General features: G+C 36.4%; 1 protein-coding gene across 7 annotated transcripts; it reads right to left on the bottom strand.

Annotated features, from left to right (window-relative positions):
• Positions 1–367: 367 nt before the first annotated feature.
• LOC126583965 (truncated transcription factor CAULIFLOWER A-like) lies at positions 368–13450 on the bottom strand. 7 transcript variants are annotated; one of them, XM_050248524.1, is made up of 9 exons: positions 12918–13387; positions 2644–2722; positions 2035–2099; positions 1592–1691; positions 1415–1456; positions 1125–1166; positions 841–1004; positions 590–707; positions 368–517 (listed from the first exon to the last, which is right to left on the bottom strand). In XM_050248524.1, exons 1-9 carry the CDS (start codon positions 13100–13102, stop codon positions 497–499), a joined length of 816 nt encoding a protein of 271 aa, XP_050104481.1. In that variant the 5' UTR covers positions 13103–13387; the 3' UTR covers positions 368–496. The 7 variants fall into 7 exon arrangements, with proteins under 7 accessions (XP_050104481.1, XP_050104484.1, XP_050104482.1 ...); XM_050248527.1 differs by having other exon boundaries at positions 590–695; positions 12918–13383; XM_050248525.1 differs by having other exon boundaries at positions 368–707; positions 841–998; positions 12918–13430.
• Positions 13451–17698: the final 4248 nt, after the last annotated feature.

Here is a 17698-nt window from a genome sequence, read left to right as displayed (position 1 = left end):
TTTCCAAGTTTTTCTTACAATTTCCGTGGTTCCCATGTAATTTTTATCGATATCGATATTATCCCGATATTTCCATTGATATTTCCGTGTTTTCGGACTACCGATATTTCCGATATTACCGATATTTTATTCCTTGATTGAGAGCAATGTTTTTTCTTTCATTGACAATGAAGCTATAATGCAACATTTTCAAAATATGAAAACGCGTCGAAGACTATTGTAACTTGTATTGTTATTTGTTCTATAAGTTATGAATGCTGGAACTATGATTCAATTTTTAAAGTTATTATATGTCTAAAATTTGTTTGTAAACTTTTACATGTGACCCCTGAAATATTTTTCCTGGATCAGCCACTGATCACTCATGTGAACCCCAAAATTTCTTTCAAGACGATTAGAATATTAATTACAAGTTTGAAGAAACATTGTTTTTAATATTATTCTTTAATTACAATAGCAAAGCTTATATTTTATTCAAATGGCGAAAGCTTATATTTCATTCAAATGGCGAAAGCATTAGAAGGTATTCCGCCGGTCGAGGTGGTCGTCTTCCGGCGAAGCTTATATTTCATTCAAATGGCGAAAGCATCCACAGTGGCATGCGTGTGTTTGTAGCAGCAGCCGGTCGAGGTGGAGGTCTTCCGCCTTTATCAGAATCATTGTCATCCACTGCTCCTCTTGCCTGGACTCCCCCACTGCATGATTTTCTACATACATATAATTAGCTTTTCCACGCAACCCTAATGTGTTTCCGGTTCTTGTACTTTTTATAGTTCTAAAATAATATGATCATTGGAAACATCGCTCTGAGAGAGAGAGAGAGAGAGAGAGAGATCGTACCTGGTGGTTCGAAAAGTAGGTAGTGTTGGTGTTGATGGGGGTTGGGGCGGCGGCGGCATGAGCATGAGGGTGGATGAGTTGTGGCGGCCTTGGTTAGTTTGCTGCTGCCCTACTAACTGCACCTGGTCATGTTCTTCCTCAAGCATCGTTTTATTCTCCTTCACCTTGGATCAATTATATATATGTTGTTATATCCAAGATTTAATTTTATTAATATTCTAAAAAAATATTTCTCATAAATAAAACATATATATATATAAGAACGCTTTTAAATTTTTAATTACCTTCTTTGCTAGCGACTTGTTTAGTTCCCGTAGAGCCTTTCGCTGGAACAAGTCACAATGTGAGATATACAGACACGCATATATGCGCATGCATAAACACCAGTTTCATTTCATATTTGAATATGATGTTAATCCCATTAAACATACCTAAAGTTTGATGCTAAGCCCACCCGAGTGAAGGTATACTTATAGTTAAGGTAACAATTAAGCTAATTAACCCAGAAACATACAACGATTAGTTAATGTCCTCGCACACGTACAAACACATGCATATTGGAACAACATTCTACCTTCTTGTCCATCTCTGAAATGGATTCATGCACGAGTTGGTTCTGCAAATGTCAGAATTATATATGGAATAAGTATAAATTAATTTATATTAATTAGATGCCAAGGTAGCTTACCTAATCCATGACAGATATGATTAATTTGAGAGTTATTTTAATTGAGTTAAGTAACTTCATTACCTTTCTTGTTCGTATGCGCTTAAGAGCTGTATCAAGCTGTTGCTCCAAATCTTGAAGCTCTCTCAAGCTTAAGGGGTCTAAATCTTCTCCCACAAAATTCCTAGAGAAATAGACGTTAAATACAACCTATGAAAACATTTTCTCAAAACAATTTCTTCATAAATATATCAATACTATATAATATATATATATATATATATTAAATTACTATTATTAAGGCGAGGGATACTATTACAACAGTTTAGGGGGGAGGGAAGTTTCGAACTTCGGATGCATGGGTAGGAACCCAACACCCTATCCACTAGAATATATTAGACCACATGCATCTAGGAATTACTATATCACTCTCACTCGCACAACATTTATTTGATTAGATTTTCTCAATAGCGTTTCCTGTCTGAATAAAATTCTTGAATTAAATAACAATAGCTTAAATAATTTACCTTAGTTTCCTTTGTAAGACTTCAATCCTTGCCGCAAGCTTGGGGTATTCCACCGGCCAGTTTTCCTATAAGAAGCATACAAGCTTTATCAACGCAATCTAAGATTCAGAAATTATTACACGGTTTTTCAAATGCAAGAACATCTCCATGGGCAAGCATTACAAATATTGGTTAGGACTTAGGAGGCTCCTGACATTATTTCTTTGAGAGGGTTCAAATCCCCGACAAGGTTTTAACGAGGGTACATTATGCACAGTTGCTTTTGTACGGTACTATCTAAAAAATAATGAGGTGCATATAAAATGAAAAATATAATTACCAGAAAACTAGGGATTCTGCAGGATCTTTAATGGCTTAACCTAATCCAACCTTATTAGAAAGGTAGGTTTTGCAATCAGTTAACAACCCTAAATCAATCTCTTGCGGATCAGTATTGTATTGAAGGACACGCATGCATAAATCGGATGCAAAACATGAGAGGAGAAAAATGACCTCAATTTGTAACCAATTCTCAAGTCTAAAAACATATATACAAGAAAGAAACCTAATTGATGCAACTTTTCATCTTTTACTACATATTCTTAGTACTAGGTCTAGGATATTAAATACCTGTGATTCAGAATCAGCTCCGGTGCGTTGCCGTTCTGCATAGGAATATTGGTCGTATCGATCCAGAATCCTCACCATGCTTCACAAAAATGAAATCTTTCAGAATGACAAGCCAATGAAGCTTATAAATATAAAATAAGCGCACATCATACATAGTTGTCCAAGAATACATCAGATTCATAAAAGTAGATGAATTGTTGAAAAGCGAAATCAAGAATGATCACCAAAGCCCAAACTTTTGTTATATATAGATTTTGATACATATCGTCGGGAATTAAGAAAGAAGCCCCTAGCTTGAACAATCGGCCAATATAAACTTGCTCTAGAGAACAACCTTTCATATGTTGGAAACTAGCTAGACTCGCAGAGTTCTCCAACTATGCAGCAACCTACGTATTTCTTTCTCTGCCAGCACCACTCACTACGAAAAACCACATATCCAGTTCAACATTTTCAGTTGTAATCTAGTGCAATCGCTAAGGCTTCATTAGGGGGATTACATTCGTTACATTATAGTACTGTGCACGTTAACAGTATGTGTTATTTCTAATACTGGAAATAGAAGAGTTCACCATGCCAGTCATGAACGTATACAAATGTTGTTTACAATTTGGTTTCATACCCTACAACTTGATAAGCATAGGAAACACAAGGCATGTATACATTAGGTTGAGAGTCTTATAATAATGTATTCCGACAGGAAACGACAATCGAATGAACTATTCCAATTAAGACAATTTACAAGCGGTAATTTGGCCAACTCTTCTATTTTTCGAGACTAAACATTAAAATGTAAAATTTAAGATAATTGTTGGCATATATTCAGCAGAAACTTTTAAGCTTTAAAGAATAATGTGTAGTAGACCAAATAAAATCTGTCATATAGACATAATTGGCCCCTCCCTGCTTAATTTCTCCTTATATATTTGACCGTCCCCAATAAGAAGGAGAGAGGTAGGTATATAGGTTAGAAAAATATTAGAGCATAATGTAATCGTTGACTCAGCTCACATCTTGATAGCTTGAACTGAAATTAGGCATAGATTCTAGCACACCTAGTCTGACGGTTTTTGGTAAAACTGATAAGTCCTTTTATCTTGGTGACAGTAAATGCGAAAGAGTGGCTATATCTCTTTAGCTTGCAAAACCGTGGACTCAGGAGCTAGAATTGTAAGGTTGGGGGCCGAGTAAATACAAGTATAGAAAATATATCAACTTGTTGGGATCCAAAAGGACAATACAACAACAACAACAAAGCCTTTTCCCACTAAGTGGGGTCGGCTATGTGAATCTTAGAACGCCATTGCGCTCAGTTTTGTGTCATATCCTCCGTTAGATCCAAGTACTCTAAGTCTTTTCTTAGGGTCTCTTCCAAAGTTTTCCTAGGTCTTCCTCTACCCCTTCGGCCCTGAACCTTTGTCCCGTAGTCACATCTTCGAACTGAAGCGTCAGTAGGCCTTCTTTGCACATGTCCAACCCACTCATTCCTAATCTTATCCTTTCTCGTGAGCCCACACCTCCAACGAAGCATCCTCATCTCCGCTACACCCATTTTGTGTACGTGTTAATGTTTCACCGCCCAACATTCTATGCCATATAGCATCGCCGACCTTATTGATGTCCTATAAAATTTTCCCTTGAGCTTCAGTGGCATACGACGGTCACACAACACGCCAGATGCACTCTTCCACTTCATCCATCCCGCTTGTATTCCATATATTCTGTCTTTGATCGGCTTAGGCGAAAACCTTTAGATTCCAACACTTCTCTCCAAATGTTAAGCTTCGCATTTACCCCTTCCTGAGTTTCATCTATCAACCCTATATCGTTTGCGAAAAGCATACAACAAGGAATAACATCTTGAATATGTCATGTTAACTCATCCATTACCAATGCAAAAAGGTAAGGACTTAAGGATTGTTGATGCACAAAATCAGTGATGACTTTGGTACAACAAAAAGTATTAAGTTTGTGACCTTCGCTAGATTGCTCCGGTCATTAGTATGGATAAGTATGTAAAAGGATAGAGACAGGAGAGCAAACACAAGATGTACGTGGTTCACCCAGATTGGCTACATCCACGGAGTAGAGGAGTTATCATTAATTGTGAAGGGTTTACATAAGTACATAGGTTCAAGCTCTCTTTTAGTGGGTACAAGTGAATGATTTAGTACAAATGGCATTAGGAAATATTTTGGGAGAATGATCTTCTTTTATAGAAGAGAGTTTCTAGCCTTGTTCTGGCATTGACACGTGTCGTGTTGTGATTGGCTTCCGATGTTGACACGTGTTGCGCTATGATTGGCTTTTGATGTCGACACGTGTCGCTCTGTGATTGGCCTCTTGGTTGGAGGGGAAGCTCCTCGGTTGGGGACTTGCAAGATCCAAGCCGCTGAGTAATCACGAAACTTCTAAGTACCAAAGTGTGGTATCGTCTTCACTTGCCTTATCTGTCTCATAGGTAGATGTGGCATCTTCTCTGGAAGTACTCTTCCTCCGTCCAGGGGTGGTATCTTTAACTAGTGGAGATGCACAAGGTAATGTATCAATTTCACTTGAAGCTTACTTGTAGTTTCAGGCTTGGTCAAGCGCGATACAAACCATGTAGTAGGAGTCCCCCAAGTCACCGAGCTAGGGGATCTGCTAAAAGAGGTGACATACAAGGTAAGCAATCAGAGCTCCAAGCAATCAGTCCCATATCAGAAGTTTGATTTCGAGTTCCGACTGATTGTTCTCATTCTCCTTATCTTGCAGGCAATATGAAGGATAAAGAGAAGAAAATGAGAAGAGATGATATGAGATACTTTTACTTTTGAAGAAGTAACTTTCCACATGCTTATTCTTGAACTAGGCTGGAGGGTTTTCTGGTTACCTCTAGAGTATAAGGCCGACTAAAGAATTTGAGGGTCAAAACAAGTCCATCAAATCTAGTGTACGTTCGACCCTGCTGATATGGGATACTTTTGCCATTGACAAAGTAGTGGAAGTATCGGCACGTGTTCTGTTACGCTTGTCTCCACATGCTTCTTTGTATCCTTCTCACTTGCCTTATCTGTTCCTCAGGCAGATGTGGTATTTTCTCTGGAAGTATAAGATGTTGAAGATGAGTACTCGAGAGCAATGCCAGGTAAGTAATCAGGTAAGGGGTTCCAGGCAGTCAGTTCCTAACTGGAAGCTTGATTCCAAGTGTTGACTGATTGCTCTATTTCTCCTTGTCTTGCAAGTAAGAACAAGGCCAAATGAAAAGACAGGGAAAAAGCATGATATGGGATACTCTTGCTTTTAACCCTGATGATATGAGATATTCTTGCTCTAGTGTAGCTTGTTTGCAGAGGTATTATCGGGGGGAAAGAAAGCTGAGTATTTCGAGATGCTTCGTTAGGAGTGCCCTCTCAGATATAAGGAAGGGTTGAGCATTTTTGCAGGTCTGCCTGTCCGTTGAGGATAGAGGTCGACATATATAGGAGTCTCCCTAATAACAAGTAGTAATGTTATTCCTTTACCCTTCTTGGTCATAGCACTGTAGTGGGAGCTGCCAACTTCACGTGTTTTAACTCTGTCAGAGCACTTTGAAAAAATGGTTTATGGTATCTGGAAAGCTGATGTTGCGTGTGAAGATTACAGACAAGCTTTATCCAAGGAGATCTGGCTCTCGAAGTTGAGAAAGACATGCCTCTTCGGTTTTCGAACAAGCGATCCTGTCGGGGATCTGGCTCTCGAGATTCGGAGAACGGTGCCTCTTCGATTTTTGAGAAAGCAATCTTGCTGGGAGTCTGGCTCTTGAAATTCAGAGAGCGATGTCTCTTCGATTTTTGAGAAAGTATTCCTGGTGGGAGTCTGGCTCTCGAGATTCGGAGGACGGTGCCTCTTTGATTTTGAAGCAAGCAATCTTGTTGGGAGTGTTTTCTCGAATGTGAGTAAAGGTTGGGCATTTTTGCTAGTCTACCTTGCCACGGAGCACAGAGGTTGACACACAGGGACTTTCCAATTATCCAGTAGTGGTGCTGTTCCTTTACCCTTGTGGGTAATAATATGGTAGCTAAACCTTCAAAATTTATGTGTCTAAACTTTGTTAGTGTTGTTTCTGTGCTAATCTTTTACCCTTCTTAGTCATAGCAATGTAGTGGGAGCTGCAAGCTTCACGTGTCTAAACTTTGTCAGAGATCTTTGGCAAAGTTATCTATGGTACCCATGAGCTGATGTTGCGTGTGGAAAGTGGATGATTGAACAGTAAGATTCACGTGCTTTCTACTTCACCAGAAATCTTCAACAGATTGCCCGTAATTTCCGCAAAGTTGAGTGTGCATGTGACAGATGCTGACAAAGCTGAGAAAGCAGGTGCCTCTTCGATTTCTGAGATCGGCCCTCGTGGTCTCTGAGCAGCCCAGCTTTTGATAAAGCAAGCGCCTCTCCGATTTTTGAGATCGGCCCTCATGGTCTTTGAGCAACCCAACTTTTGAGAAAGCAAATGCCTCTTCGATCTCTGAGATCGGCCCTCGTGGTCTCTGAGCAGCCCAGCTTTTGAGAAAGCAAATGCCTCTTTGATTTCTGAGCAGGCACCTCTTCGATTTCTGAAGCTCCATCGAGTGCAGATTTTTATAGAGGCTGGCATTAAGTTCCAAAGCACACTTGAATCTCCACCAGTAGAAGCTCCATTCTTGCACTTTTAAGATCTTGATTTGTCTGACCTCTTCTCTCTTCAACACCTTTGAAAATGTCTGGCCCTTCCGACCATCGTTTTGACTTGAACCTTGGTGAAGAGGCAACCGCGCCTTCTCCAGACAACATATGGCGCCCATCCTTCTTATCCCTTACTGGTCCTCTTACCGTTGGGGATTCCGTGATGAAGAATAATATAACCGCTGCGGTGGTGGCAAGGAACATTCTCACTCCCAAAGATAACAGATTTCTTTCTAAACGGTCTAATGAGTTGGCTGTTAAGGATTCTTTGGCTGTCAGTGTTCAATGTGCAGGTTCTGTGTTGAATATGGCCCAACGCCTATTTGCTCGAACCCGCCAAGTTGAATCATTGGTGGCTGAAGTGATGAGTCTCAAGCAGGAGATTATAGGGCTCAAGCATGAGAATAAACAGTTGCACAGGCTCGCACATGACTATGCTACAAACATGAAGAGGAAGCTTGACCAGATGAAGGAATCTTAAGGTCAGATTTTACTTGATCATCAGAGGTTTGTGGGTTTGTTCCAAAGGCATTTATTGCCTTCGTCTTCTGGGGCTGTACCTCGTAATGAAGCTCCAAATGATCAGCCTCTGATGTCTCTTCCTTCTAGGGTTCTGTCCAGTACTGAGGCTCCGAGTGATCACCCTCCGGTGCCTTCTCTTTCTAGGGCTCTACCGACTGCTGAGACTTCTCTTAAGCAACCTTTGTGAAGGCCCCTTCTTGTTTGTTTATTTTGACTCATGTATATGTACATATTTGTAACTTATCGGAGATATCAATAAATAAGTTTTGCTTCATTTCAACGTATTGTGTTAAATACACTAAAGCCTTCTTCACTAAGTTCTTTGAATTTTTCTTTTGTTGAAGCTAGTATGTTGAAGCTTTATGAGTGAAGCATGTAGATTGAGGTAGTGTTCCCTTAATTTCTCGAGTGAGGAAAACATCTCGGTTGGAGACTTGAAAAATCCAAGTCACTGAGTGGGGTCGACTATATGAATCTTAGAACGCCATTGTGCTCGGTCCTGTGTCATGTCCTCCGTTAGATCCAAGTACTCTAAGTCTTTTCTTAGAGTCTCTTCCAAAGTTTTCCTAGGTCTTCCTCTACCCCTTCTGCCCTGAACCTCTATCCCGTAGTCGCATCTTCTAACCGGAGCGTCAGTAGGCCTTCTTTGCACATGTCCAAACCACTATAACCAATTTTCTCTCAGCTTTCCTACAATTTCGGCTACTCCTACTTTACCTCGGATATCCTCATTCCTAATCTTATCCTTTCTCGTGTGCCCACACATACAACGAAGCATCCTCATCTCCGCTACACCCATTTTGTGTACGTGTTAATGCTTCACCGCCCAACATTATGTGCCATACAGCATCGCCAGCCTTCTTGCCGTCCTATAAAATTTTCCCTTGAGCTTCAGTGGCACACGGCGTCACACAACACGCCAGATGCACTCTTCCACTTCATCCATCCAGCTTGTATTCTATGGTTGAGACCTCCATCTAATTCTCCGTTCTTTTGCAAGATAGATCCTAGGTAGCGAAAGCAGTCGCTCTTTGGTATTTCCTGATCTCCGATCCTCACCCCTAACTCATTTTGGCCTCCATTTGCACTGAACTTGCACTCCATATATTCTATCTTTGATCGGCTTAGGCGAAGACCTTTAAAAACAACACTTCTCTCCAAAGGTTAAGCTTCACATTTATCCCTTTCTGAGTTTCATCTATCAACACTATATCGTCTGCGAAAAGCATACACTAAGGAATATCATCTTGAATATGTCATGTTAACTCATCAATTACCAACACAAAAATGTAAGGATAAGCATTTATGAACTGGCCATTAACCTCAATTTTATGAGTAATGCTTTCTTGTAAACACGTTTAGCTTATTACATTGTTCCATGCAAGTGAAATCATTTATGTTGTGTTTCGATGAGTGATTTCCATGTACGAATGAGTTTAGTCTAATTAGTTACAAACACACCCGAGTGGGAGTTGCCGAAAACTTGCCTAGACGTGGTTGAGGTGTGCCATGGGGTGTCTTGGGCAATTTTTTTTAGGCTGATATTTAGCTATGCCTTTTAAAACTTCATTTTGATCTCACTTTGCTCTTTGTAACTTATAAGTCACAACTTTACTTCCTGAAACTCATAGGTCGCTCCACTTTGCCCCCTAAAACTCGATTTTAACACCATTTTGGCTCCTGAAACTTGAAAGTTGTCTCTATAAAACTCAAAATTCACTCCACATAGCCTTAGATCTGTTAATTTCTTATGTGAGTTTAATTTGGTTGCGCTAGGCTAATCAATTTATTTTTTTATTTTTTTTCATCTCTTCAATCTCTTTAACCTTAATATTCTTTTATTGTCGAATGTTAACGCATAATGGAGATTTATAATCAAATTTATTGCATGTGGCATTGTCATATAGAGTCTTGGGTCCCACATGTGTTTCAGGAGGCGACCTATAAGTTTCATAGATGAGAGATTCTACAAGTCAAAGTGAAACGAATTTTGAGTTTCAGGAAGAAAAGTGGTGACTTTTGAGTTACAGTGGGCAAAGTGAGATCAAAATGAAGTTCCAGAGGGCGTAGCTAAAAATAAGCCTTTTTTTTTTTAATAAAACTTCTTCTCAGTCTTCTTCGTTCGACACTCGAGTCCTCGGCAACCTCGCGTTCTTTTTCTTCTCTGTGAAACACTGAAACTCTCCCTTCTCTTCTTCGCGTGATACTACCAACTGAGCAACACCGCTACCACCCAGCGAAGAGGGAAAGTGAGAGTAAGGGAGAGTACCGAGGGAAAGAGTGGTGGGGGATGTATACGGACCATTTAAATGTTGTAAATGAGTGGACATTAACGAGAAAGAGACACAGAGAAACAAGAGGGAAAGTCAGAGTAAGGGAGAGTACTGAGGGAAAGAATGGGTGGGGGGTGTGTGTGAACTATATTAATGTTGTAAAATGAGTGGACATTAACAAATGAGATGAGGGAAAGTGAGTGAGGGAGAGTGTACCGACAGTGAGTGTGGGATGTATGTGGGCTATATTAATGTTGTAAAATGAGTGGGATATTAATGAGGAAAAAGACAGTTTGTTACCATTTTTTTTGTTTTTTGTTTATATTTCAATCTATGTGGACCATATTTGGATGAATGATTTCTTTGTTTGTTTGTATGTTTAGTTAAATTTACTAATGACTTGTGCACTTCTGAATGACAAAGGATTTTTGTTTTACAGAGTATTATATTTTGTATAATATAATTATAATTATATTTATATATATATATATATATTTAAAAAATTAGGTCATGAGGCTTCACCTTATGCCTCAAAGCTTTGTTTAGGCAGGATTATCCATGAAACGCCTCGTCTACGCCTTCATCTTAAACAATGGTTTCAAATAACTCATTTTAAGTAGTAATTTCAAATCCCTTGGTACCAACAAATTTCATTAAATGCACTGCTTTTAGACTTCAGAATCCACATATCTTATATTTTGTAGTACTTTCTGGCTAATATAGCTTAAATCCCTTAGTACTTGGTCATCACTCGTCCAAACACAACATACATGATTTTACTTGTTGGGAAAATTGCAAAAGTTATACTTGATGACAATATACATTACTCGTGAAATCAAATAACTTATTTCCTTACAACCTATATTTAGTAACTTTTTTTGCTAAAGGGTGAAGAAGGATTGAGGAGAATGGAGTGCTACTAATGAAGGATAATTAATGAAAAAAAAACTTAAAATTAGTGAGTTTTTAGTTTTTAATTAGTTTTCATTTTATATAGTATTCTTCAAACATTTCTACCCCCTTCCTCCTACCATTCTTTATCACTCTTTTCTTTTGTATACCTCCTCTCCATCTTAAACAATAAGAGAAATCTAAAACCAATAGAAGGAATATGTTACAGAACATGCCCTTAGATTCACATAATCTCATAGATATAAGTTTCCTAATATCCACACTTACATTCTATTATGTCCAATGGTATCATGCATTTTATAAAACTTTCTATCTCAATCTAAATTGAAAAGAGAGAACTGTTGAACGAAATATTTATAGTAAGGGGTGGAGAAATAAATTGGTATCAAACTTGCCATTTACGAGATTCAAACCTAAAACCTCTTACTTACAAGTAAAAAGAAATACCACTAGCTCATAGTACTAAGTGGTGAAAGAAAGAGAACTTAATGATAGATGTGAGCAAATATTCATTTATGAAATCTCTTAGGTAATTTCATACTAGTTTAAAATGTTTTCCAAAATTTTGTAAGTTCTCATCCACCATTGGGTAAACAGACACAAGTTTAGGAAATTGACCTAGCTAACCATCAATATAAAGTAATACTTGGATTCCTGTTAGCTACAGATGTCCCTAATTCTTGTTGTCTTGTCTAAATGGTTAATCACACCAAAATGAAAAATCCTTTTGAGAATCGTAATTTTTTTAATTAAAAATTATCAATATTTTACACTAATCTGTACTTAAAAAAAAAAAAAAAGTTTTACTTCGAAACACGATAAACTGAACACAAAAACTCTAATCACTAGGACAATCCACTAATTTTTGAAAAATCATATTTAGTAACGAACCAACATACGTTTTCCTCTTTTTCTTATGCAACTGTTCCAGAACTTACTGGATGATTGGAGGAGTGCTTTCTCCTAAGCCCTAGGTGCGCAACCAGAATCATATTGGGTATGCTACATTTACAAGATGCTCAAACATATATCCTAGGTAACAAAACCTAGGAAAACACCAAGCCCATCATGACTCATTGCTCAATAACCCTCACACGGGTCCAACACCTGTTGAACAAATTATTTTAAAAATTAATTGCTAATTTTAAAAGTACAAGTAAGAAGAGCAACCCCCATGGCACTGCGTCCTATTTTGGTTTTATATGAGACAATAACCCTTATCTCAGACATTACGCAAGTGGTGGTATTTATTTACTGCCTTGTATCCAGTGTCTTATGTAATCTTCATACATAAAACCATTGGATTACAGAAATTAATTATGCCTTTTTTAAGTATATGGATAGGATATAAATATTTGCATACTCATTTTTACCTCTTATATAATTTTATTAATTTTTATCTATTAATTTTCTTTAATTCATCCGATCTGACGATAAAAATTTAAAAGAATTCTGAAAGAACATCATCCATATAGATATTTATATAAAATTAGCATTTAAAATTTAATTAACTAATTCACTCTCATGATTTGACCAGTAAGTACTCCCTTGTCACGTCTGCGAATGGTGAAATGAACAAGGGCTATGTACGTCTTCTGACAATAAAAAAACTGAAGTACTTATATTTTGTGTATATCTTTGTCATGTAAATATGTCGACCTCTTAAATATGGGACCAAAAAATCGATAAAAAGGGCCGATCCAGAAAAAAGTAGAGGGATAGATGGAGCTTAAGTGTATAAGTTGTTTAATTAAGTTTAAGTTTATTTTATGTTTAAGATGACTGGCGTAGCACAAGCAAAAAATACTAACAACAAACAAGAAAAAGAAAAGAGATGTATATACCCAGATAAAATCTAAGCTCAATAAGCTTGAGTAACGTTCAGACCTGAAATCAGTAGAATACTCAAAGAGCTTCCCTACGGTGGAGAAGACAATAACTGCCACCTCAGCATCACACAGAACAGAGATCTCATGAGCTTTTTTGAGCAATCCACTCCTCCTCTTTGAAAACGTTACTTGCCTGCTTATCTTGTTCTCGATCCGCTTCATCTGCACCTTACCTCTTCCCATTTCTTCTTCTTTTCCCTCTCTTGTTTTTTCTTATATATTGCTAAAACTAGAAAGGGGAGAAGCGGAAGAAATAGCACTTTCTTTTTTAGTGCTTAGAAACCCAAGAGATGGAAAATATACCAAATTTGAGAGAAAACCCTAATTTGGTTGATACAAGAAAGGAAAGGGAGCTGAATGATGATGAAAAGCAAAAGCAGGATGAGGAAGACAGATGTTTTTTTTTTTTTTTGGTAGTATATTTCTATTTTTGTATTGGGAGTGCCTTGGTTTTAATTGTTTTGATGAAGAAAGGCGCTGAGTATATAGGACAGAGCTTGGCTGTGAAAAAATCAGCAGCTGCTTCTGCTGCTAGCAAATCATGAGTAAACACGTGTTCAATTTATGATTACAAAATTAATTATTTGAACATGTTTTCACGGTTTACTAGTAGCAGAAGCTTGGCTGCTTACTCCGTTCGAGCATAAATATGGGAAAATAGAGAGAGGAGAGAGAAATAAATATGATGGTTTTGGGGAATGCGTTGTCGAGATGGGAGTGGTCCAAAAGACTAATCAGCTGTTTGGTCTATCAGCTTAGTCACAGGGTTGCAGACAGTCCGTACAAATGTCATGTCAGATTAAGCTCTGCCGGGCCAAACAGAGGCGTCATCGCAGCGCGGTAAGCATTTGCCACTGCTGACGGCGCTTATGTTTTCCAAAAAATAAAAACAAATTAAGTATATAAACTATTTTTAATATTGTAGCTATTCCCATAACTCGAGAAAGGATTCTCATGGGATTTTCTTTGTGAGAATTTCGGAAATCTTCTAATCATATTTGTTCATTGTATATCATACAATTAGTTTTTATTAGGTACTTATTTACAATAATTTCTAATCGCATAATTCTAAGCATAACATCAATTTTAAATAAAAAAATTTACAATAATTTTTTATTACATAATTATAATCATAACATCAATTTTATATCTTTTGGTGGTATATTATTTAGCACTGCACTAACTCTTGGAGCTCTTACTTTCATCCTTCAACTTTATTTATTTTTGTCTCCAAGTTGTCCTTTATTTTTGAAAGTGTGCTTATTAACAAATTAGGAGTATGCAGCATTTGTGATAAAAAAAATGAATGAAAGTACCAGCCCAAATTGTCAATTTAATTTGGATTTTCAAAATCGCCATTAAAACTGAATGAAGAAATTTTTTACCCTAAAAAATATTTTAGTAGAATAACCGAATAATACGTTTTAGTTACTGTCTTTTATTACAAGTAGTCGTTCAGTGTTACATTTGCTAACAAAAAATCTTATATCAACTTGACTTGGTATCGATGCAAAAAGTTTTCGAGCTAACATAGTTGATATTGTGGTCTGTTAATTTTGTAAATGAAGTCATTGTTGTTCTTATTTAACAAAGTTTTTTTTTAATTTTTTTTTAATTTTTTTTTAACAAATAATAACGTTAGTGGATTAAATTGTTCAATGTTATGGTAAATGAGAATAAGTGGAGATTAAACTTGCATCATGATGCATAAATATTATAGTTTTACGTCACTACGGTAAAACGTCATCTGCATTTATTTAACACATCTTTAACTTACCTAGGACAAAAAAGTGTTTGAGAACAAAAGTGGAACAACCACTAGAATTAGGGAGAAGTTTGTAATTAACTCAAGATTGTATATTAATATAATGGGTAATGCTATGGAAATTAAACTTTTAAACTAAATTTGAAAATTAAATTATGTGTAACCAACAAGAAGTAAGTACATCAACACTTAAATAAAAATTTAATCATTAACAACCACATCATTTAATTTACAAAATTAAAATTAAAATTTTAATCTCTCTAGTATTACCCCTAATATAACTGAGTAGATTCATGAGGTAATAAATTTGTAACATTGATACTTCGGCGTTGTTGCGTTGAAAGTGCACAATACCAATTTGTATCTAATTAAATCATAGGATAGGTTTTTTTTTTTTTTTTTTGTTAAATTCAAACCATGATGGGTTTTCCAGCCTTCATCAAGCATTATTTATGTGGAAAATAAAATCTATATTATTTTTAGATATCAATTTTGTAGCTTTCTTGACATGAGATAAGTTGGACAAAGAAAAGGTCGAAATTATAACCTAGCTGGATACCTAAAAGTCAAACAGCAGCCAGATCAACACTCAGCAATTCAGTTACCAAGGGCAATTAACATGATCCAATTACATGAACATCCCCAGCAGTTATATGACGAGGCTCAACTTTATTTCTTCGTGGTAAAGAGGGGTAAAGGACAAGCATCTTCAACTTGAATTTATACGTGTAAATTGCGGTGTAGCTAAATTAGCGATAACAATATGTTTTACTTTTTGCATTCAAGTTTGTATTTTTTTTATATATATTTTAAATTAATTTAGTAACTATACTATTATTGGTAAAAAAAATGATTTATACGTCATTAATTAAAATATTCTACCCCTCATTTTTTCTTCATCTTTTGTCTCAATCTTTTATCCGAAAATATTTTATTTTATTTTATTTTTAAAAGTAAAAAATAAATGAGACGAAATGCCGATAACTTGTGGCGCCTGTCTAGCACCACGATTGCAGTCTCCTGGCCACACCCACCCACACTGTAAAGGGAAAAGGCAATAGGGAGGGCTTCATTTGTAAAATATCAAGTCTTCTAGTCAACTACTTTCATGGATAATTAGCCAACATTTATTGGCATGTTTGCTTACACGAAAGCATTTGAATTATTTTGATTTTTTTTAGTGTTTCCTAGAGGCGGATATACTCGAGACTTCTATTGTGTTTACGGACAATTACGACACCAAGACGTATATAGTTAGACTTCACATTAGAATTCGTAATCCAATGTTTGAAGTAGCAAGAATAAATAGATTATGAGGTAGTTGATCTCAAATTTATTTACTTTCTCCCACATTCTTAACTTTCTCGTTGGATATTGTTATTCACATATTTATTTTTACTTTCGACATACATTTGTTAACTTTTTACTATTGATTTTCTTCAATTTATTCTATCTGATGAACGAAAATAAAAAAGGTAAATAAGAAATAAAAATGAGTTTTTGAATAAGATTACAATTCTCATTTCATGACTTCCCTCGTCCAAAGTAACTACGTAGGAACAGACTACTAGCTAGTAGCTGCAATAAAGCCATCTTCAATTTATGCGCATAAATATTGTTACATTCTTTACTAGTTTTATGCACAAAATCCATAAACAAATATGGACGTCACAATAATGGGAGAATCTTTGGATGAGCTCTTTGATCGCGTGGCATATTTCATCACTTAATATCAACAACTGTATATTAAATATTGAAACGTTGTTTATTTCATTAATGGTGTCGATATTACAATTACATAACTATCAAAATAAATCCATTGAAATGTTGTTTGTTTTATTATTGTTACTTTCTTTATCGTGTTGATATGTTCTTTAGTTGAAAACTGATTGTGCGTATGATTAGTTAGTCAAAATAAATCCATTGGAAGGGGAAATCAAGAGGTAACTGTAGAATGTGGGTATTAACAACATTGGAAAATATGAAGGATTGATATAAAAGAAGATGATAGAGAAAGAAACAAGAGAGAGATATTGAAGAGGAAAATCAAATCTTGAATTAATTGATATTTTCTGATACAATATTTTTAGCTGCTATATATATGCATAACACTATACCAATAGGGATATTCTGATGGGACCGAGGAATCGGAGTTCTCTCCTTTAGGGACAAGGTCGGATTGAGAAAGTACACCTCCCGGAGCTATTTGATCAAGTGCCGAGGGGTTTTTTTTACAACTATTTCCCAGTCTTCGATCGCCATTATGGCATCCATTGATTCAACAGATTTAGATACTCAAGCGGAAAAGGCTTAAGTTGACCTACTTTGGTTGAGCTGCCCGTAGAATACTTTAACTGGAATGGGCACGAAGTTATATAAGAGGGGCTTGTTCAAAACTTATATCTTTCTCCCATTTCTACACCGCAATACATCAAATGATGTCGTCTGTCTATTGCATTTAACATATCAGATAGTGACATTACTTAATAGTGGGTACGTAAAACAGTAAAGGTTTGCTTCCGCAACAATAATTGGGTAAGTAGTTTGCTTACTATATATTTGGCAAAATCAAACGGAGGGATCTTTGAAGCCGACAAAAAGACATTGTAAGTGAATAGTATCAGAAGTAAATTTTTAAAGTAAAAATGTCATTTTTATTAAAAGTGAACAATACTAAAAATGTTTCGTTAAAACTTCCTTTAACAATTGCTGCATAATTTCTCTTTTCCAATTGTTACCTGCTGCTGCTGCTGGTTGGGTCTCTCTCTTTTGTCAAATAAATTATATTGGGTTTGTTTTTTGTTCGTGAGGTGGCTTCTTGTGTTTGTACTTGGGGTTGGGCCCTTCGAAAGAGGAATGACTTACCTGCACTCTTTAGGTTTTGACGTTTCTTGTGTTTAAGAAGCCAGACGTTAAGGTTATGTTCCGAATCAATAATACTGTCTTGTGCATGTTTAAGTTTATATCAAATAGCTGTTTGCTCGTAATTTGTTTACTTTTATGCACTCCTTTGT

The sequence above is a fragment of the Malus sylvestris genome, chromosome 9 (assembly GCF_916048215.2).
Source record: "Malus sylvestris chromosome 9, drMalSylv7.2, whole genome shotgun sequence".
In the NCBI taxonomy this organism is placed as follows: domain Eukaryota; kingdom Viridiplantae; phylum Streptophyta; class Magnoliopsida; order Rosales; family Rosaceae; genus Malus; species Malus sylvestris.
The sequence above is the reverse complement of the archived record's forward strand: the minus strand, read 5'-3'. Positions and strand labels throughout refer to the sequence as shown.

Excerpts from the sequence above, each read along its gene's own strand:
- LOC126583965 (XM_050248524.1), bottom strand. The coding sequence starts at position 13,102 with ATGGGAAGAGGTAAGGTGCAGATGAAGCGGATCGAGAACAAGATAAGC. Across the intron at positions 1,005-1,124 it reads ACAAGTCGCTAGCAAAGAAG|GTGAAGGAGAATAAAACGAT; the intron begins GTAATTAAAAAT and ends AATTGATCCAAG. Across the intron at positions 518-589 it reads ACACACGCATGCCACTGTGG|ATGCTTTCGCCATTTGAATG; the intron begins ATGCTTTCGCCA and ends GAATACCTTCTA.